General features: G+C 38.6%; 1 protein-coding gene across 1 annotated transcript in view; it reads right to left on the bottom strand.

Annotated features, from left to right (window-relative positions):
* fstl4 (follistatin-like 4) overlaps nucleotides 1-23,927 on the bottom strand; it is a 206,017-nt gene that overhangs the window by 181,469 nt on the left and 621 nt on the right. The window contains exon 2 of the mRNA XM_078266348.1: nucleotides 11,242-11,275. Coding sequence (XP_078122474.1) covers nucleotides 11,242-11,275 — 34 coding nt within the window. The remainder of the gene's footprint in view (nucleotides 1-11,241; nucleotides 11,276-23,927) is intronic.

Genomic DNA, 23,927 nt, shown 5'->3' with positions numbered 1-23,927 from the left:
GCATATACAGTGTACTGTATATAAATGTGTATGTGGGGCTCTATGTGCACCACAGTGTGTGTGTGTGTGTGTGTGTGTGTGTGCGCGCGCATGTGTGTGTGTGTGCACACTGTGGGGCTCTATGTGCACCACAGTGTGTGTACACAGAAGTAGAGAGACAAGTAGAGAGGAAAAGAAAGAGTTGAGCGCAGAGGCATGTAATCTGAATTCAAAAGCAATAATTTTGTTCTCAGCTCATAAAGCCGTCTTCTGTTGATGGGTAAGGCAGTAAAAATCATGGGGATGAAGGTAAAGAATGGATCTGAAAGGGTTTGCATTGATGCTTGTGCTCACACAGCAGCATCTGGTATCTTCCAGGAGTTGACCTCCAGTGAGTTATACGTAAAACATAAGCAGAATTACAGATAATTACAGTAATCAGATGATACAAAATGGTAAACAGAAGGCTAATTTGGTTCCTGTGGTTTAAAGAAGAACCCCTTAATAAATCAGACAACAAATAAATATTAAATTTAACTGAGATTTTGGACACAAGCATAATTTGTAGTACACAAAAGATTAGTTCATTAATTGATAAGCAGAAAATGAATCAGTTGGACAAAACAAGCCACTCATGTCACCTTGGGCTGTGAGAAACCAAAAAACAGTTTTTTGACATTTTGGAGACTAATGGATTTATCAATTAATCCAAAAAAAATATTAATTGTTAATGAAAGTCATCATTAGTTCCAGGCCTTTCAGCATGAGATTGAGATGTTGGCAGGGCCAGCTGCTGGCTTAGGCAGTATAGGCAAACGGCAGGGTACTGCAGGGACAAACAATAACTGGGAGACAGAGAGAGAAAAACAGCACCATTCTTTATCAGGACACCATAATTCAACCACTAACTAATTTTAAAAGGGTGTAAAAATATATCATCACATGTTAAAGAGGTGTAAAAAAAGTGGGTCAGAATTTTTGGTGAAAAATCTGTGGAACCATATGCCATATTCTTTTCTCTCTCTCTTTAGACGTATGCAAATAGCTGTCACATTAGCTGTGTTTTCCTGTGCCAAATAGGGAAGCATTATAATGCAGTGATATACTGTATATCAAATTCATTAAAAATCAAAATGAATCTGTGAGGGTGCTCTTATCCCCTGTAAATAAATGTCTATCTTCGCCTGCTGATTCCTCCAGCACAGCTTTCTCCACATAACGTCTGTCTGTTTTCAGTCCCTGTATCTGTACTTCAGCATGTGTGTGTGTTTTTGTGTGCATCCAAGTAGGCCCACTGGTGCAGATTGTCCCAGTGAGAGTAAAGTGTTATTCAGAGTGCCACTGTCAGTCCCTCTTAGTCCCTGGAGAGGCTGTGTGCCCTCCTTAAGCCCTTCAGCAGTATCTGCAGGCACGCTTAACATGGACTTTTTGGCAAAAATTATCACAGCGGGAAACTGTGGCTGTCTGTGAATTAGATCAGAGAGAAAATGAACACCATTCCTGGCCCGATCAAATTTAGGTTCATTACGATGTGAAAATTGTGAGATTTATGTTGCAAATCATAACTTTACTAGAAGATATTCTAACTTTGTAACCACGTCTATAAAAAGGTGGGTCGATTTTAGCAAAGCCTGTTTCATTTTACTATTTTGATTAAGTCCTCAATGACTCAATGAACGTTTCGCTTGGTAATCTTTATTGCTGTACAGCTTAATGAAATCACATTTCACAGAGATTTACGATGAGACTGAGATAGTGACTTACAACTTTCAGCATTTTTTTTTCTTTTTTGCATTCTAATTATGCAGGATGTCTCGAGGTGAGTAATCTGCATGACATTCTTACGTACGAGAGCTCCCTAAACTGGTTAGCCCTAGTGTTTATGAAGTGTGAACAATATACAGGAGAGAACATGCATAAGCTCAATTCTCCTTGATACACAGCATGCTCAAACTGATTAAGAATCTCAGAGAGGGAGAAAAATGTGCAAATTAAGTGATTCAAGTTTAAAACATTTTAACACATTCAGCAGAGTAACATATTACTTTACATTCCAGTGTTGTTCATTTAATTTATGTTGCTTCTATAAGTTAGAAATCAGTGACCGAAAAAATTTAAAATGTGAGTGGGTTTTGTTTCTCACCTAGTGATTTAATGATTTCCTCCTCAACCTTGAATACAGTTTGAGGTGATAACATCACACTTCCCCCGTGCATTATACAGTATAACCCCTCAACTCTATGACTTCTCCAACTATACATCTGCTCTGTAATCTTTTTCGTCATCACATCTTCCCTTACACTGTCTAAACACCTGCAAACCTTGTAAAAGAAGTTATCTTTGTTATCACAAAGATAACTTTGTTATCACCTTGAGAGTATATGTGGTATACAACTCATTCTCTCACCTCATGTATGCAGTATGGATTAGTTGCTTAAATAAATAAGCAATAAAAAGTAAAAAAGTTATTAAAAAATGATTTTTGCATGACGAAAAGGAAAATAGGCTATACAATCTATTTCTTAACTGCTAGTTGACTTGCTAGTGCTAACTTTGTACTAGCATGTGCGTTTTAAGCTGCTCTTCTTTTCTGCTTGTGGCTCTCCGCTGACAGCGCTCTCAGCGGAGAGCTATGTGACACATGCCACTATATCAATGAAAACTATGAACTATGAATGAGAACTGAATTCTAAAAAACTTCCTAAATGTAAAGAGGCAGACTAGAAGTCATGAAGTAAAACAAATTACAACACACTAGAGCTATATTTAGTTTAAACAATACCACGGACCATCTGTATAATTGCCAACTTGGCAAAAACCTCCATTAACTTTTTGTTTTTAAACACAGAAAACAATCAACTATTTCAGTCCAGAAGGAACAATATATATGCATTTCTTTTCAGAATTTGGCAATACGTTAGTGCAATTGATCCTAATGCATTAGTGGTACTTGTTGCACAACCCAACGGTTCTCCAATGATCGCACTGCTTCACATTAGATGGCTGGTTTACAGCCGGAATTGCAATAGGACCATCCTTCCTTCGAATGTGTTGGATCATGTTGGAGGTCTTCAGGCTTGGATATCAGGTTCGAAGGGGTTTGGGCCTTGACTTTGTGAGCCATTAACTTGTGCGAGGTGTATGTGGTAAGGTCAGGTTGCAGACATACAAGGACATGTATTGATCTGTGGAGGTTTATGTCAGGCAGTCCATGTGTTGGCATGAATGTGGATTGGATTCCACCACACTGAACTAGGTCACTGCCTTTTATTAATTCAAATGTGGGACTATTCATTCCTGTTTTGCATAGCACTGCAACTTTTTACTATTAAATCTGTTTTAATCTATTTTAGCTTATTTTCTTCTTTAATCATTAATTTTATTTTACTCTTAAAATCCTATTTACATTTTGTATTAAATTGTATATGTGTTTTATACAGTATAATCTGTTGTCTCTTTTATATATTGTCTTAATGTCTCTATGTCTTATGTAAAGCAAAGATTTTATTCAAAAGCGTGCCTTGCCCACACAACAGCTTTTCATATTTTGTCTTACTGTGACTCCCTGGCTATTACACTTAACTTCTATCACTTCCATCACTTTAAGACTGCTTAACACATAACAATCCCATTAACACCAACACTCATCATACAACAGATACCTGCAATAGACTGCTGAAGACATTAGCTGTTTTATTTAATTAGTAACTGGCCAACAGCCATCGTTTACTCACAAGAGCATTCATCAACATCACAAGCTGTCTTCATCACATCAGCGAAAGATTTCCTCATACTCACTTGACCAGCCATTCATTCATTACTTAAAGTGCTCATATTATGCTTTGGGGCTTTTTCCCCTTTCCTTTATTGTGTTATATATCTTTTTTGTGCATGTAATAGGTTTACAAAGTGAAAAAGCCCAAAAAGGGCGTTACCATCTCCAACAGAAAACACTGTTCACAAACCGCTCCAAACAGCTCTACTGTAGTCCAGCCTTTACTTCGTGACAAACGTGCGTCACTTTGTAACACACGTTATAATGCTCGCCTAGCTACTAGCATGGCACGCCCTCATACTCTGCAGCTGACTAGCTAGCAGTGCTTACCTAGCTACTGCACATGTGCGACTCCCAACAAAGATGGAACAGAAGTGAGATGCCTCACTCTGTAGCTAAAACAGAGAGCTCAACACACAGGGTGAAAAGAGGAGCTGCAGCAATGTGCAGTACAACAAAAGTATGGTGTTTTTTGAAAATTAAACCATGTAAAGCTATTCTGATATAACCTCTAAATAAAATTATGAACCTGAAAATGAGCATAATGTGAGCACTTTAAGAGTACATTTTAATGTTCACAGCAAATTCACAAGTTTGTCTTTCCACATTTTCTATGTTTACTTGGGAAATGGCAGGTAAATGTCTGCAGCGAGGCAGCAGGAGAACACAAATTAAAACAAGCCTTTTTGGCACTTTATACCGCAAGTTTGCTTTCTCTCTCGTTATTTTAATCCCGTCTTCCATAACTGTACAATTTTCTGCTCTGCACTGTCACCCCCCCTGTTCCTCCTACCTCATATTCTTCTCTTTTATTATGTGACAGTAGAGCTATCAGGAAGCCGTCTGACTGTGGAGGCATCAGCAATTCTAGGCGGAATGTTGCTAGGCAGTGTGGTCATGCAGTTGAAGCAATTCGGAAAAGCCAGATACATTTGTTCCAGGTCATAATGACTTCAGGAAAATGTCCCCTAAGACAATGTTGGAAGTCTTGGGAATCTCAAACTCCAAATATTAAAATAAAACATAACCGATTTTTTGAGCTGAAAACAAGGTTTTCCATCCTATCCTGTTATTTCGTGCCTTGCTTTTATCATGTGGTCCCATTTTCCTCTCAACTACTTCTTTTGGAATTTTTGTAAATTATCTACCTTCTGCTTGTCCTTCTTCATGTCACTCCAATTTTTTTTTTTTTTTAAATATCTTTCTCCCAGGTCATCCTCTGACACAAACACACTGGCCATCTGGCCATTTTTTTTTTAGACACAAAGTAGAGATGCTGCGACTGTCCGTTGATTTCAGTTAGCGTTATAAACCTATAAATATTCTCATATTGTATTGACAGTGAAGCAGACAAGCACAATATGTAAGTCAATATGGCAATAGGTCACACAATGCTAAAAAAAAATTAAAACATCCGATTTAATTGAGTTTGAGACTTTCAAAACATATTTCCCTGTCCCTTCCCCCTTATTGCTCCCTTATTCCTGCTTCTCTGAACTTTCTCTCCTCTTTTCCTCCTCCAAGCTTTCTCCCCAGTCATTTGCTGCTTATTAGAGAGTCTCTCTGTCAACCTTGTCCCATCTAATTCTCACCCAATTACAATCTAAATGATCCACAGGACTGCTTAACTTGCTTTTGCCTCTTCCTATTGTTTAATTTGTGACGGTTACAAACTCTGATTAGGCCTCCGCAAAGGTTCATAAATTAAACACTCAAGGCCAGATTAATCACCATTCCCTGGGAAGACAAATGGGCAATATTAAAATTTTCTATATAGATCCCACTGATAACAATAACACACTGTGAGAAGAAGACCACTCTGTGATAATGACTGCATATGTTCCAGACTGTGGCATTTTGACCAAGAATGTCTGTGCATCACCAGCCAGTAAAATGTCACTTACTGAGATTTTTTGTCTAGCTAGCTTAAAACCTTCAGATACAATGTTTGCACGAAAGCAATTTTCACAAGTAACATCTGCATTCCAGAGGTAAAACTGGGCCAATTTGATTAATGTCATTGTCTCAAAATGAGGAGCGTAGACGCCACAATAAAAGGTTTGCCAAAGATGGAGAGGATGAGTGAAAATAAGGGATGGCCCAAATGAAAGGAGAGGTAGAGCAAAAGGTAAAGACAGAATATAGGAAGAAAGAAAAAGGGTAAAGTGAAAAAATTGAAAGGAGGAGAATCAACCAGCCAATGGCCGTGAAAGCAGACTATCCCAAAGAGCTACACTGATCATCATCCAAGGAAAAGGAGAGCAAAACAAGAAAATTAAATCCAATTGCCTGATTTTGCCAGTGGATCTAGTTTAGCATACAAACAGGCAGCGGATAATTAGTCTCAAGAGGGAAATCAGCACACACTAAGTGGGGAAAAAGCTCACAATATTAAAGCGGCTGTCCTCAAATGACAGGGCAGACACATTACAGGCCTAACTGTCGGCTCGTGGAAATGTTTCCCCTTCCCTGACTTTACTACTGCATCACTTTTATCTCTGGTATACGTATATGGAGTGACATATATACATTTTTAAAAAAATGGGGGGTGGGGGTGAATACTTATTTTCGTAACAATCAAGTATCAAAAACTGAGGAGGACACACTGTTGGATGCTGTCCTCCTTTCCTACTCTTTCTTCAATGCCGAACAAATCTATCTTTTTCTCTCTTTCTGCTTCAGCAGCACTGGTTGAAGCCTGAAAATATTGTAAACAAATTAATAACATAACTAATTACACTGGTCGGACTGTTCAGCTCTGTTTCAGACTGATACCTCCGATTCAGGCTGGTCCTCATCCTCAACACGTGCCTTTTTCAGTTGCGGAAAATACTTACTCAATACTCATCTGGATTGAAGCAGCAAGCACTCAGTGTAAGAGTAAAAAAATGACATAACATTATTTATAATAAGTTTATTTGATTAACAGCTGCTAAATATAGTGTTTTGACCTTGAAAACCCAACTGCATTTTACCGCAAACTTGCGACTTGTTCACTTTCTAAAAGCAGGCGCAATCGCTTGTTTGCTAAGAGTCGGGTCGGGACATTAACACACTGACAACATTGTATTCAGAATATAAAATATTTTTTATAGCACTTTTTAATGTGTTATTGTGTGAAGGTGTTCACAAGATCCTTTCGCGAACTTGTGAATTTCGCCAGCCGTCTTCTATCGTGTCGATGGAGACAAAAGCTGTGCACGGAAGCAGAAGCTGTGTGTGTGTGTGTGTATGTGTGTGTGTGTGTGTGTGTGTGTGACGCCTGAGCGACAGAGAGACGGAGGAGAGCAGGGAAAGGCAATGCAGCTGAACGAATGTGTTTAAAAAAATTTAAAAAAGAATAACGAAACGCAATATGTGGCGGCTGGTGTTGATTGTATGGCGCACCGCCACAAATTAGTCTGTGTGGGAAACACTGCTGGCGTCTGATCAGTCTGTGGGGCCATGGTGGATATCAATACTGTTTATGCACAGAATTGTATCTTCTAAACCTGACATAGGCTTCTGTATACCACTGGTATTACAACATATACTATTATTGTTCATTCAATTAAGCAAATTCAGCAATCTGAATTCATTCATTTGACACTAATGCATTCTAACTGATCTCAAAGTCACAATACAACAAAAAGCACCGGTTGCTGTTCCATGCTGATGCCTCGAACACATTTGCCTTACAGATCATTAACGTAGTCAAACACACTGCTGATGTAAAGAAGTGACTGTCAGCCACAATCACCTTGTCCACTGCAATGACTCACTCTGAGAACTGATTTGACTGAACTTGTTGTTCAATGGTCATCAGTAGATGAAATGTTGTACAAGGGCAGTTTCCACAGACTGTATTAAACCTTCACATTCACAGCACAGAAGATAACCCACACTGACACAGGGAGAACCAAAATATTTAGCACAGAAAGACCCCAGTCGACTCCAGGGCATTACAACTGTGCACAAATCCAGGACAAAATTAATTTGTCACTTGGACTTTAAGCTCTGGAGACAAATATTAAAAATGACATAGGCCAGTGTATTTAAATCCAAATCGATGGTGCTCAATCCATCGTTTCTCCCTCTGGTGTTCCCATAATCGTCCTGTGACTGCATACTTAATACGTGTTCTGCCAACACATGCTTATATGCTACTGTACAACAAAAGATGCTAAAAAGTATTTGCAGTTTATAGAGATGAGATTTCTTTTTGCATTTTGCTCCTAGTGCAGAGGTACGTTTGTTTGTTTTTATCAGCCCCATTCCCATCAATATTGGTGTCCATTTTTTCTCTATGCACATGTCAGCATCAACATCAGTGGGGAGTGTGGCAGAGTATAATGAAAACGCCGGTCATAGAACCACCTCACATTGCGTTTTCCATCAGGATGTGTGTTACTGCAGCTGAATTATAACAGTCAGGAAAGCAGACATAGCTAGAAAAGCAATTATCACTTAGAAAGCTACATTTCTACACATACTACAATGTTAAAAAAAATAAAATAAAAATCTCTCAACTCACCAACATCTAGGAGGTAAAAACAAAAAGCAAATGCTGCATGCACTAGATGCTGAATACTAAACATGAACTAAAGAAATCCTCTGGGGTCATGTTTAGGTTGAACAGAAGCAGGCACAGAAATCACGCAAAGAAACAGCTCTTTACTGTGAAGATAAAGACACATCATAATGGGCCTAATGCTTACAGAGGAAGTCACTTAGGAAGGAAATAGAAAGCAGTCAGGAAATATTGCTGTTACAGTTACTTGCACACAAACTGCTCAATCTCACTGTCATGCACTAGCAGGCAAAGAAAAACGTAGCCTATGTGAATGTTTAGGACATACACAACATGGAGTTAAAAAAAAAAAGACTTCATCTCAATAAGTGCCAATGCAGCTCCATGACAATACCTTTCACTCAAACTAATAAACAATTGAAGTGGATGGAAAAGCCACCAGGAGTGGAAAAACCAAAGGATATAAAACAAACATTGCTGGTTGCCATTAAATGTAACTGTTGAGACCAACTTCTCTGCAACAACATGAACCTGTACTAACCAAGGACTGAATTACACCCATAGCCCTTGATTGCATTGACGACAATAATTTCAAGATTGCTGTGAATGATTGCATTCAATACTGAACTGAAATTCTGTTTCATCATCACTTGTAGTGGGTATTTATGTACACCTGGTATGGAGGATATATTTATTCATAATTCAAATTGAAAGTCCAAAGAGAAAACGAAGCGAGATCAAATTAAAAATATTATTATTTTACTACGCTACTAGGAAAAGTCCTGCTGGAGATGCTACCCCCGCGACCCGATACCGGATAAGCGGACAAAGATGGATGGATGGATACTAGGAAAAATCCTGACATAATTTAATTTAAAAAAGAAAAGGAAACTGAAAAAGCAAAGTTGAAATGTAAAATGATAATTTGAAAATGTAAAGTGCAATTTAAAAAGTCAAATTTAAAATGCAAAGCTGAAATCTTTTATTGAATGACATCAATTTTTCAGGACGTCTGGTCACCCTCACGTCAGACTGGAGAGTCCAACAATAAAGCAGAGCAAATGTGCAATTGGCCATCAATTTTTGTAAAACTGCCCATTTTCAAACTCTACATAGTTGATTGCTCGCCTAAAATGTTCTCAGAAGTGAATTTAGTGGTGAAATAGCGGACGGAAATTGTCGGACTTGCGAACCTCCAGTGAAGCTCAGAGACCCTCTCAACCCTCCCACCAGCTGTTGGGCCACGCCTCCTCATTTGAATTGACAAGCGTCACTTCAAAATGAAAAGCCTTAATGTTAAATAGAAATAGAAATGATGAATCTTAAAATGTCAAAAGGCAATTACCAAATGTAAAATTCAAAAGCTAAAACTTCAAATTGAAAATTATTGAGTGCAAAGGCTGAAATAAAATGATTTCTTTTTTTCTATTTGAGATTTTAATTTAAGTATTTTTATTTAAGCTTTTCCATTTCACATTTGATGTTTCTGATTATTCAATAAAAGATTTCAAAGATTTCAGTTTAAGCATTTATATTTAAGCTTTGCATTTTAAATTTCACTTTTTACGTTGCACTTTACATTTTCAAATTATTATTTTATATTTCAACTTTGCTTTTTCAGTTTCCTTTTTCTTTTTAAAATGTAATTATGGCATGATTTTTCCTAGTAGCGTAGTAAAATAATATTTTTAATTTGATCTCGCTTCGTTTTCTGTTTGGACTTTCAATTTCAATTATGAATAAATATATCCTCCATACACCTGGAGCTTGAATAAAAATACAAGAAAAAGACTGAAAAACACACAGCTCTTGGATGTGAATTGCAGCAGAGCAGATTATTTCTCATTACATTTATATGGTCTAAAATCAATACCTGAGATACCGCATAAAAATAACCAAGCACAAAGTGATAGCGTAAAAAAGTCCAACACAAAGTCCAACACAAACAACTCGGTGAAGTCCAATAATTGTTAAAAGTCTGCAAGGTACTAAACATGGTGGGTTGCTCACAGAAAACAAAGATGTAAACTTTAACATCACTGAGCATAACAACATTTTCAAGGCAAACACATTGCTCGGTTGGTCGTTTTGATACTACTACTTGGCAGGATTGGGAGCATAAACATATAAGATTTATATATTGGTACTGGTATCATAATTCTGGTGGTGGCAGCTGTATCTCACATGGTGGAGCGGATTAGCCATTATTCGTCAAGTTATTGGTGTGATGTCCTGCTACATTCCTCTACTAACGTCTCAACAGCCAGACTAAGTATGTGGGGCTTGGGAGTCAAGAATGTGACTTCTAAAGGGCATCAACTATCTAAGCAATCGCTGCCGCGTAAAAGAGCTTGAGGGCCAACCAAAACAAACATTACTTACTTACTAATTTCTGACAGGGGACTGAAGATGGTTTACAACTAAATAATTATTCACCTGACAAATATATTTTTCAACTTATAGAAGGGTTGTCAGTTGGAATGAGTGATTTCAGGTGATTCTACTTGATGTCTGTTGAGTTGGGGAAGAATGACAGGACATGTTGGAGTGGAGTTTCACACTAATAAAAATCTTCCTTGTTTTAAACTATACTATTGTTTTCTCTCTGATGGTGTAAACTGCAGCTGAATAGACAAACTACTGCCTGCCAGTCCCACACCTGATATGTAGATTATCTCTTGGCATCCACTGACAACTGATATGTTTTTAAATTTGCCATGCTTTCAAACATTTCCTCAGAGGAGAGTAGAGCAATACATGTGATGCAAAGTGGGAATTTTCAGATTGTCATATTTATATCATCATCAGAGATCGTATCCATAACAGGCTGCATGGTCCGTTTCATGAAAGCAATTTAGATTTGAAAACTAAAAGTGAATGCCCAATAACAGCAGAAAAAAAAAGAGTTTGTCATGGAACACAACATGGTCATATTTTGAAAAATTCTGTTTGGTTTGAACACAGTAAGTGTACTCACATTGATCGATGTTCCCGTCTGCTTTCCCCTTCTCCTGCAAACAGAGAGCAAACATAAAAGGTGGTTATTACAGGCTTGGAGGAGTCAGAAAAAACAGCCCTTTCTGCAGCTTTTCGTGCTCCACTCGTTACTGTGGCTCTTCCGCTTTTCTAGATTCAGGGAAAGACGACCACAGAAAACACACGCTGAATAGACGGAAAGGGAATGAAAAAGAAAAGAATAGAGAGACAGAGAGGGAGTGAGAGAGGATATGGATGACAGCAGAAAAACGCAAAGACCTGTACAAAGGCAGATCCCAAAGTCAATTAAATTACCCTAATTGGAAATACACTTCCCAAAAGGCTGCAAGATGGCAGTTGTCACTATATTGTGCTGGAATGTTTATCAGGATGTCAAACAATGGATACCCCTACAAGGATAAACTGATTTATTGGTCAGTCCTAACCGTATGATACTGACATGCAGCTTTAAATGTATCTTAACAAATGTCACTGTCATTCATGGCTTTCCAAATACTTTGTGTGGATGTGATTGTATGATGACATGGAGGACAATCATGTCCAGCTGTGAGGTACATAAATATTAACATTCAAAGTTAAACAAAATACATTTGCTGTATCAAAAGGTAGTCTACAATCATACTTTTATTCATCCACTTGAAATAATAAGGATGCACAATATATAGGTGACCATTATAGTATTGGCTAATAAGTAAAGATTAAGAAATTAATTGATTAGGCCTAATTAATGGAATTTCCGCCAATAATTACTTCTGCAAAGCATGGCTGTGGACTAGGAACGGCACTTAAAACCCGGTTTTCAATGGTAATTTTTGCCTCTGCCTTTCTCTCCTCTGTTTAGTATTAGTGTGTGGACAGCAGTGAGACTTCAGTGCAGAGGCCACAGCAGAGAGAATCAAACAAACAGACTTGAGGTTATGTTTTACTAAAGTCAACAACGAAAATGCTTGTTATCCATAAGTGCAACACAATCCATCAGTAAGGAAGACCTTACATATAGGCTACCCTGCCCCCCTCTAATCCACACACAGTTTTTTATTTTTTATTTTGTTTACACAGCCATACAGAAGTTGTGTTCGAAACCACTTATTCACTCACACACTATACCGTATATAGTGTTTTTTTAAATAGTGAACTATATAGGGAACGACCAAACGAGATTTCGGACACTGTCTGAAAATATAGTTGTGCCAGTAGATGCGCCGGTTATTTGTGTGACGTAGCCACCCACGCGCCCAGCATCATATAAACAAAGCGAAACAAAATTACTTATAATACTTCCCTGAAACAAACCTCAGCACTCAGTTGAATAGTAAAAGGTTGTATGTTGCATGTTGCATGTTACATGTTACATTGACAAAGCCTGGTCCAGCTTTCCTTTTAAGTTTTTGCGGGTGCTTCTGCTTCTTTCCCTCCGGGAAAACATGACTGCGTTGCATTGTGGTATACAGGACTAAAATGTAGGGTACATCGTCTACTCAAATTAGCAGTGCATTGTAGGACTGTATATTGGCAAGAATATGGTGATACGATACGTATAACGATTCAATATATTGCAATATATTTCGATACTGTGCGTAAGGCGATATATTGGGATTTTTCAAAAGTATTTTTAGAAAAACTAATATTTAAAAAAGTAGAGGTGTGAATCTTCACTACTCCCATTTCGATTATGATTATCATGTCAGCGATTCGATATCTCGATGCATCGCGATGCGTCAAATTCATTTTTCTATTAAAGCCATATAGGATATTTAATTCATAGCGTTTCAAGCTTAAAAACTAAATTGGATACATAGCACTGAGCACATGGCACTTCCTAAATGTGCAAAACATAACAGAATATGTAAACAGAAATGTTGTTAGGCCTACATTAAATTGTCAAACAGAAATAATCGATTATGGCCCAAGCGATTATCGATGCAGCATCGTCCATGTCCACGATTCAATGTATTGATTATTTGATTAATTTCAAACATCTCTAAAAAAAAAGACATGATGTGCATAAAAGTCAAAGAAGTTTACTTTAGGTAAACAATTCAGTACACAGAAAATCAAACTGCCAGTTTGGGATTGTGGTTCACAGGTTCTTAGTGAGCACATGTTTATATGCTAAAGTAGGCCAAAGTTCAGCCATAGCGACATTGTTAGCTTCTAGCAAAAAGTCCGGCACTGCTAGGCACTGTTAGGCAAGGACACTAGTGGTGCGTCTCAGTACAGCCATCTAGCGGTAGGGGGTTTAAAGGAACACGCAGACTTACTGGGACTTTAGCTTATTCACCGTAACCCCCAGAGTTAGATAAGTCGATACATACCCTTCTCATCTCCGTGCGTGGTGTAACTCTGTCCGACGGCTCCACCGGTAGCTTAGCCTACCACAGATCCTGAAGGTAATCGGTTCCAACTAGCCCACTGCTTCGAATAAGTGACAAAATAACACCAACATGTTCCTATTTACATGTTGTGATTTGTATAGTCACAGCACCTACAAATAAGGTCACATGAGACACAGCCATCTTCTAACCATATACAAACTTAAATGTCTTCGTAAATTGAAAGCTTGTGCCCGTTGCTCATATTTAGCATAGCTAAACGCCCCGTTAATTCCCATAACAGGGCATGAGATGGCAGGGCCGTGTGCACACTGTGACACAGCACACAAGAGAAATGTTGAAAAGACGTGGTAAAGACGGTGAAGGCCTCGACTCCAATAGAAAGAAAAACGGTAAGTGGAGGTACTCTGCAGTGAAAAATGGCCGGGAGACGTCGTGATAACGTTGCATTAATCAGGTGATTTTGTCTTTGCAGCCAACATAAAACACTGACTACTGTAGTTTCACTACCTATGGAAAATCATGTGCACCACTGTGTCTGCAGCAGCTGTCGCTTACAGTACTTTTCTACACACTGCAGAGCCTCACTTCCCATAACAAACCCCTGTCGGACTAACCTTATGTCACATACACACGTTGCCCATGTGGCCACCTGTCTTAAAGGGGAAGGGTCGGCCGGTAACAATCATGTAAAAGGAGAACGGTGAAACTTAACTTTTCTATCAAGCAGCAAAAAAGTTGTAGCATTAACATCACACGTCCTGCGATGTGACTATCGCGATGTAGACAATGAAACAAAATATTGTGCAGCCTTAGTGTGCATTGTGTGCTTGTTAGCTACTGATCACTGAACACTGTTCCAGAACTGTGAATATCTCTCTGCATGAATGGATCTGAACAATTTAACTTAAACGGTAAAACAAGACAGCGACATGCCGTTTATAAATATAACAGAAGCAGGTCTTTCAATGCAAAATCGCTTCTGAAGCAGCAAATGTGGCACCAATTGAAGTGTAGTGACATTTTGCGTTCTTGTCCCAGTGTAGTTGTTCAGTGTAGATGTCACTGGTAATGGGGCTCAGTGATAAAACGTGTGAGTCTGCGAGGCCCTATTGGCTTCCCAGAAAACTGAAAGCCTCACCAAAAACAGAGTAGTGTTCGTGCCTCCTGTCATTGCTTCCTCCTTTCTCTCTACATTTCTATCCCTCTCTCTTTCTGCCATCTGTCCATCTTAATTGCAGGCGTGCTTCCTCATGATGGCAGGATAAAATTGAGTGTGCTCATCAGTACCGCCTTCCATCATCTGGAGTGCTGCTGTTTGATCAATTGATTAGAGAATCAAACCAAGCATAGAGGTGAAAGAAAGGCTATGTGCTTCTTTCCAAAAGTACTGTCATCTCTTTACCATGACTCTGGAGGGTTATTTTTGTCGCTTTCTTTTATACATTCGGGGTTCAACAATAAGGGTTGCCCGATGGCCTGGGGCAAGTAAAACGCCATGTCAGGCAAGTACATATAACAACCCACTTGCCCATTCAGGATAGATAGAAACCACTGTGTCCCCGGTAATAATAATAATAATAATAATAATAATAACTTTATTTATATACACCTTTTAAAAACAGAGTTTACAAAGTGCTTTGACAGACAAGCAAGGCAAAAGAGGTCAATAAAATAACAGACAGCTAAACAGTGTGGCCATACATTTGCAAGACAAAACTGGGTTATTCAAGTAATGACAAATGGTTAATTATTCCAATTATATTTAAGTTTTTTTTTTTTTTTACTAATAGCCTCCACTTTTAGTATGAACATTAGGCCTAACTCATCTATGACACTGTTCATGATGTGTTTATTGTAAATTAAGATGAAATATAACAATTTACTTGAGATTTTGTCGTTATTTGATAACCACTAATAAAAAAAAATTGTATAGGGGCCAGTAAAAACTCAGTTTCGGTAAGTAGAATTTGACAGTGACATTTAGCTTCAGGGGATTTTTATGGCATAAAATAGTTTAGTAGTAATTGAAGGCAACTACTGTCGTTTAACTTTATATGCAAAGTAGTTGCGTTCACACAGTTAATTAGGAGGCAGTTTGTATTTTTCTCTTGCAATATAACACTTGCATTGACACTTTCAGTGGGTGGAGGAATAAAGTAAATAGGCAAACTCACTGGGTTTCAATTAGGGGGGGATCAGATGCTTTTCTCTACCACAATTGCTCTTTATGATAGAGGCTGATTAGATGGGTGTATTTTTACATAAAACCTAGTCTCACATTGCCAGACCTTCCTCCACAGCGCTGCAGAAGAGGGTCTGGCTAGTCCACACAGCATTCCGGGATGGGAGAAAAACGTGCTCTGGTTTATTGGCATTTCTTTAAACCAATCACAATTGTTTTGGGCGGCGCTAAGCGTGCAATGGAGCCCTGGTACCGCTGCTAAATAGCCTCGGGAAGGAACTTATTTTGGTGGAACGTGTACGTTCAAAGGTTGTTTTAGTCGTGCAACAGGAAACTCAGATTGGACAGATATCTGAGAAGCAGTTAACCATAGCCCTTATAAATCGACCGCAGTTTAAAATTCCAACACAAAGAAAGCGGAAGGTAACAGACATCCGGGCGAAAAGAGTCACATCCGGTGGAATTTCCAGTGGCAACGGACCAATCCCGGAAGTGGAACGTCGTGGATATAGACTACATACTGTACAACCTAACTGTCCAGTGCAGTTAGGATTATGTGATAAGATTATGGGAACAGTAGGGGTGCTGAGAGATGCAATGCCTTCTAAACTCTTAAGCCTGACTCCGGATTTTCACTGGATGCAGAACGTCTGCGGACCAGCTCCGCTGCGGAACGGCCGCGTGCTCCGCCGTCCGTCAATACCCACTAGGTCCGGATTTGTTGCGGCACGGCTGCGGCCATGACAGACAGCTGTAGTCACGAGGACCCACAATATCTCGCGAATTCACGTTGAATAGAACCATAAAACTAAACAGTTTGTTTCCATCCAGAAGAGTAGATGGGAAACAACTCTGTGCTGTGTTTTCAAGGTGTAGTGCAGGGAAATATGCTCCGGAGGGCTGCGGACCGCCAGAGCTGGGACGCAGTCGGAACGCAGCCGAAATCAGTGGAAATACACACATTGACTTTAATGGAAACCTAATGACTCTGCCGACGTTCCGGAGCGGATCCGCAGCCGTTACGCATCCAGTGGAAATTACCGGTGAGGCTGTTTTTGTTTGACTGAAGATCCCTTCATTTCCACTCTTATAGCATAGTCACTTCATGTCTCAGGCATGTCATATATTGTTGTTTTTTTCAGGACAGGAGCTAGGCTACTCAGACTTGCACATGCCATCAATTGGCTTTAAATGTAAGAAGTATTTCAACACAATCGAAGGGGATTTAACTACTTCAACCTGCGAGAAGCAAGTTATATGCACTGAAGGAAAAATGGATGCATCTAATGGAAGACAGATAATTACTGTACTCGACCATGGCCACCTACCACAGAAATACAAGACATATAGTGATCTAGTTTTCAGTTTTCTTGCATTTGGTTTATCTCACGGATAGGTCTGTATCAAGCAGCATTACTGTTGCTATGGTTACCTGCCGTTTTACCTTGCATAATAATTTAAAGCATTAGTGAATTAAATGTTGTGCTGTTACGCGATTTTACCATGCAAGTGAGTCAGAAACTAATATTTTCCGTGGCTATGGCATAACATGGCAAGAGTTGATAAACCTAAATTTGTACCTCTACTGTGGCTTCACATACTTAAGAAGCAGTCATGGTACTGTGAGCTAAATTTAAATAAATACACAGTCCAAATCTCACAGAAGTGTAATTTCATTGATGTCACGGTCTGTTCAAGTTTGCATACTTTATTCAGGTTTTGTGATAGCATCAGAGTGTACAAACTCAAAAAGATTGTTATAGCCTCTAAAAACTAGTACAAACAAATGTCTTAGTGCTACATGCCTCCATCTTGGAGGCCATTTAAACAAGACAAGAATCTGACATTGCTGCCACAGAGACTGACATTTTGTGGGAATGCAATTTGAACAGCAGGGCAATTCAAGCTAAGATGTGTCTGTTACAAAGTGTGCTTGAATATGCTTTCCACCCCCTTGCTCTCTTATATGTGCTGCTATGCCCTCTTCATTCAAGGACCCATATGTTTTCATGTGCCCACTTACTCTCTCTCCATCTCTCTCTGACTCTTAATCCCAGTCAACAACCAAACTCTCTGCACGAATTAGCTTCCTGTATGCCAACACAGCGTTGCAATTTCAATATTTTTGTTAAAGTATGTGTATTTTTGCTTCAGTTTTTGTTTGATATGTGGAGCATATTGATACTTTGACCTTTTTCAAGATACTGCCTGATAAGGATGAAGAGGCGGCCAGAGAGGGTGTAGGAATGGAAAGCTGAATCTATCAGTGTCTGTGTTTTAACAAGAGATCAGCTTTCTACATTCGATACGTATTCCCTGATGTCTGTTGCTTAGAAAGAAGGGACCTGTCTTATCAAACAGTAATTTATCCGTGCACCAGCAAGTAACTTAATGAGCTAAATTAAAAAGGAGCCAAAAGAACAAGACAAAATTGGCAATGGATGCAGTAATACATTTACAGGCATACGGTCACTTTGATGAATCCCATAATAGAACTAAAACCTAACAACAAATTCCATCTTTTTCCAGCATCATTAGCAGGAGTGATTCATGTTGTCAGTGATGCTCACTGGCACGATAAACAGCTTCACTAATTTTTACATGTATTATATGCTACCAGATACAGCACTTACAATGTGCTAATCACTTCCCTACACAAAGCACACAAGGGTAGGTGGAAACAATTCTATCAACATTCTGTTAGCTTTACTACCTTGAAACAGCATCTATTTAGTGGTTTCTTTAAGGCATACCAGTTAGATTATATTTTAGGTTTAATGTATTCCAAGATCTATTTATGAACACCCACCTTTCACCGTACTGCTACTACCCAGGATTTTGTTTCGTATTTATGGTTGTGACACTTATTTTTCAAATATGGATTTTACGACCAGATCTTCTCATATTGTACTGCTTCACCAACTACTCGTAAGCTCAGCAAACATTACTTTCTGTGTCCACCTTTATTACTCGACAGCTTATACACTGCCTAAATGACTGATGCTCCTTACTGTGTTTAACACATAGTAGGTAACTCAGTATTAGAAAGCAGTTACTGAAACGTACCAGAGGGTTTTGCTGAGCACAGAAAGTATCACCTACCACACTGTTATAGTAGAAAGGAGTATTATTGCTTCATATAATGATAACCATTGCGCATGCTCTGTATGCCTGAATTGTTTTCTTCAGCTTTAAAACTCTATTGTGTAATTTTTTGAGTTGGTTCTTAGCAAAAAAAACCTTTGTTCTGTCACAAATATGTGCTCATTCATGTGTAATTACTTCCACCAACTAATCAAAGTATTCTCGTACGTGTAGAATCTGCCATTCAGAATCATTCAGAATACATACGAGCGAGTCGCTCGAATTGGGCTACTAGCCATGTTGCGTCACCATCTTTAAAATACATTGGCCAAAGAGGGACATACCTCTGCCTTTTGTGCTTTTACACTCAGTGCCAGGGAGGGGGAGAAGATTACTTGAGACTGCCGGCAGATTTGAAAGCCTGTTGCAGCAAAGGCTGCGATTGAGTCACGTGACTTGCGAGAGCAAAGCAGTCTGCACTCCGCAGAGAAAGCATCAACTTGGCACGCTAACGTTACGCTGTACTTTGACCTGTTGTACAATGGCCTCAGGCTCGACGGAAACTTTAGTCCCAAATAGGAACAGTATGTCCCTTGTGTGGGACTATTTTGGTTTAATAAAAGAAGATGATGCGCAGCTTCAGGTATTGTGAAACCTGTCTTGCTAACATTGCTACCTCATGGGGTAACACTACGAACCTTTATCAGCAGCACTTAAAAAAACTAGGGCTGTCAAAATAACGCATTCATTTTGATTAATTAATCTGAGAAAAAAATAACGCGTTAAAATATATAAAGCAGATTAATCCATTCCATATTGACGTTTGACCCGGAGACGTTCTAGCCACCATTGGACTGTAAAATGAAGGAGGGAGACGAGAATGTGCTACCTGGATTATTGATTGGAACATTTACTTGTAAAAATCTTCTTCCTGCCAACCCTGGCTACCGAAATCTGGTGCCACTGATATGTCTGCACTTCTCTCTGAGACGATACAGGCAACACAAACACCGCTGCACGTGACGCTAGTTAACACTATACTCGACAGCAGCTAACGTTACCTACCGCTAGCTAGTAGCTGGATTAAAAACGGTTAAAATGCTGACAGCTAATGCTAAACGGTGTAAAGTTTGACTGTGTTTTACTGTAGAGGATTCAACACCGGGATGTAACAATCTGCAGCTGCCGTCGGAGAAAAAACACAGACGGTGCATTCAATGAAACTGGTAAACTACAGCTTCGTGGTGCATTTGAAGTTATTGTAAATGTCCTTTTCCCATCTGGTGGTTGTTTTTGTCGTTCAACAGCAATTTACTAGTGAAATAAGTTATTGTTATACATTATTATTAAATCATTTAATTTTGACCATATGGCCTTAGCAATAAACAAGCTGTTCTTTAATGTCACCAACTGTTGTTTAGTACTTTTTTTTTCTTTTCTTTTTTTACTTTCTTAAAAAGTATTGGTTCAGGCACCGTTAATTATGTATGTGATTAATTTCGATTAATTAATCACAGAGTATGTAATTAATTAGATTACATTTTTTAATCGATTGACAGCCCTAAAAAAAAACACAACACAAAGCCATCTACGACAGTTGCATGGCTAAAATGCTAAAAGTTTGTCAAGTAAGCAAAATACCACCTGACAGGCATCACTCACCGAAATGTTTGAAAGCGTAACGTTAACTCCATATGAACGTACTTTAAAACGGAACGAGAAAATTACTCAAGCAGTAACGGAGTTCATCGCCAAAGACATGATGCCCCTTTCATGAAACCATATGAGGATTTCTGCCACGGAGTCAGAGAGTGATGAAATATATATATATATATATATATATATATATATATATATATATATATATATATATATATATACACACACATATATACTTATTTAACTGTCTAGTAAAGTTCAAAGACAGTGTTTAAAAAGTGCAATCCACATGTTTACATATGTTTATTACAGTAAATAATAGTCTACTAAGTGTGGTAAAGCCACATATTTTTTTTTTATATTTCTGCAATCTGCACTTTAGTTTGTGTGATTTGTTTCTGACTTTCATACTGAACGTTTACTCCAGGCTTGGTCAGTGCTCAATATACTACTGTGACTGAAGTAGTTAAATAAAAGATGTCATTCATATGAATTCATGCATCACCTAATTTCATCATCATATACAGGCCTGGCCTCCACGAAAGAACAGTTTGTTTAATCTATCTAATCTTGTGTTGTTCATAATATACAATGATTTATTGCTTGTCTTTGTTGAATAATACAGTAGACAAAGAGCTTAAAAAATAAATCGCACATTAAATCGCAATCACAATATTGGTGAAAAAAAAAAATCGCAATTAGATTATTTTCCAAAATCATTCAGCCCTACATGTAACTGAGTCGCCAAGGAAGTTAAAAAGAGAATTAAAACGACAACGCGACAGGCAGAGCAACAAGTCCAAAGTTAATATTGGAGTGGCTTTTCCAAGATGGAAAGAGCTCATAAGGAGCAAGGATTTTAAAAGGGACGCCAAAGTTGGCTGCTTTCTTCTCAAAAGGTAATTCTGCCTATAGTTTTATAGTTGCTTGGCTAACTATAGCATGGTTGTGCATAACGCTAGAACGACGTCTAGGATACGTTTCCTCACGTCAATGACGAAAAAGGATTGTCTACTTTGTAACATACATGTAATAATATGTGTTGTGATTTGCAGTTGTAACACAGACTAGCTACAGTTAGAACAGCTGCGTGTAAACATTGGAGATACTAAGAGCTAATTTCGGTTTCATTGACAATGTTCATACTGCTCAGAGAAATATATTAAAAACACAAACCTCCGTTGCTTCTCTCCTACACTGTAAACATTGCCTTACACTATTAATTTCTTACAATATACAGATTAACGATAGCACTGATACTTTACTAACATTAGCTTGCATATGTTTGGGAACCTGATAGCTGATGTTAGCAATGAAATGGTACCAAAATAACGTAAAACTATTATTACACTGGAAGGAACACTCACAGACGAAGTCGTACTTCTTGGAATAATACGGCCACCGAAGGAGTTAAAACACGCTCGGAATGGGAGGGGCTAGAAAGTAATATTCAGTTGGTTGTCATATACAATTTCACCGCTAGATGATAGAAATTCTTACACAATGTAGCTTTAAAAGGAACAATATGTAACATTTCTGCATTCAAATGTCTAAAAACGACTATACCCATGTTATATATTTTAGGAGTTGTGTTCTTACACCATCCCAAATGTTTCCACCAAATTTCAAACCCAAAGAAATCTGTTATTTAATTTTTTTGGACGTTTCCTTTAGTCGCCTGTCAGTGGCGTCATATAACCTTTCACTCACTAGTTACTTGTAACTTCCGTCAAAACACGGGAACCCAGATGATACCTACGTCACGCAGGACATGGCGCGATTAACACCGCAGGGTTAGTAATTTAGTCATAAACAATCAAGTCTCTTGCTGTTCCCTGAATTTGTCTGACGATTTCGGCATCAGCCCTTACCAACAGAAGCTCCTAAATCTATTTAATCCTGAAGGTTAATATCAAAAGGCTTTCATCTGGACTTTTTTGCCACATTTCTCACTCTTCTTTTTTCAGTCTGTTACACTCCTAAGATATTGTTTTGTTCCTCTGTTTACATGTTTTGTATTGCTTTTTTGGGGGGAATACAATCTGGCACAATGTATTCATTCCCAAAGGCTTTGAGAATGCATCCTGCATAATCATGTAAATTCACGGATTCGCCTGATTCACCCCAGGGTCGACTTAAAATTTTGGTGCCAATTGACAGCTTTTTAACTTCCAATTCTGGCCAGATGAATCGAAGGGGGGGGCAATGCCTGGGAATTTGTTTTTTTGTGTCAAGGGATTTCAGGGGACAGAACCACTAGGGCAAAATTACGTTCCACAGCCTGTTGGCAAAGCCCAAAGTGACCAGGGGGGTTTACATGCTTAATTTCACAAAGAATTAGGACAACCGCAGGGCTGTGTAGCATGTGTCTGTCTGTGTGTCTTTTTGAGAACCTGTTCGGGTTTTATCTTTCTGTTATGCAGAGAACATTTGTTAAAGGCATCATTCTTGCTGGCAAGGACCTGTTTGCTTACAGGGCAAGTCTTGTTTTTTTCCCTCTTGTGTGCCATTACGATAGATGCCACCAGACACATTCAGAAACCTGCCCATGAGTGTTTAAGCAATTATCTCAAAACTGTTGTAAATATATGAACAAACAGAAGCCGAGTTTAAAAATTAAACGCACAGAAAAAAGTGACGTTAGAAGATGTAAAGCTACTTGCTTGGTGTTGTTAGTTTTACATTGACAAAAGTACATTAAAAACCTAATTAAACAGAGCAGAGTTAGGTGTAGAATGTTAGATGCCACAACATACACCCTTCTGTGTGCATTCCTCCACCATTGTAGGCTACTTTAATTAAGCTAATGTCCCATCCAAAAAGAAAGTTTTTGTCCAAAGTTGAGAGCTAGGTTGGCTAGCTCTTTAGCTAACGTTAGTTAGTTAGCTAGCTAGCCTGTTGGACCTTAGAAAACTGAGTTAGGGTAGCTGTCAGTACCCGATCCGTACTGCCTGTAAAATCCGTTCTGCGCATGCGCATAATTCAGCGCATGCGCAGAAACTCAACGTGTTTTATGATGGAAGCATGCACTCTACCGATTAAATCCAACACAGCTGTGTCCTAACCTAAGTCACTGGTCCTAATGTTAACCAAAATACAATAGTAGTTTTTAGCTAGTCTTAGTAATGTTTGTCCCTGAACGGATTGACAAACATTCGACCAATGGCCTAGTTAGTATCACGGAACTAGGTAGCTATAGCTATAGCATTCCGCATCTTGCGCCGTTTTTGAACTGCCACCCAGAACATCGCATCTGTAACTGACAGCAAAGCGTATTTTATTGTTCCTGTTGTTTATTGTTTATTTGTCCCAGTTTTAAAACATAATTGCCAATTGCAGATCCATCCTCCCATTCCAGGGGGATATTCAATGACAAATATTATTATAGCGAATTTGGAGAGTAAT

This window comes from Sander vitreus, chromosome 13 (assembly GCF_031162955.1).
Source record: "Sander vitreus isolate 19-12246 chromosome 13, sanVit1, whole genome shotgun sequence".
In the NCBI taxonomy this organism is placed as follows: domain Eukaryota; kingdom Metazoa; phylum Chordata; class Actinopteri; order Perciformes; family Percidae; genus Sander; species Sander vitreus.
Note: the sequence above shows the minus strand (reverse complement) of the source record. Positions and strands in the feature narration are given on the sequence as shown.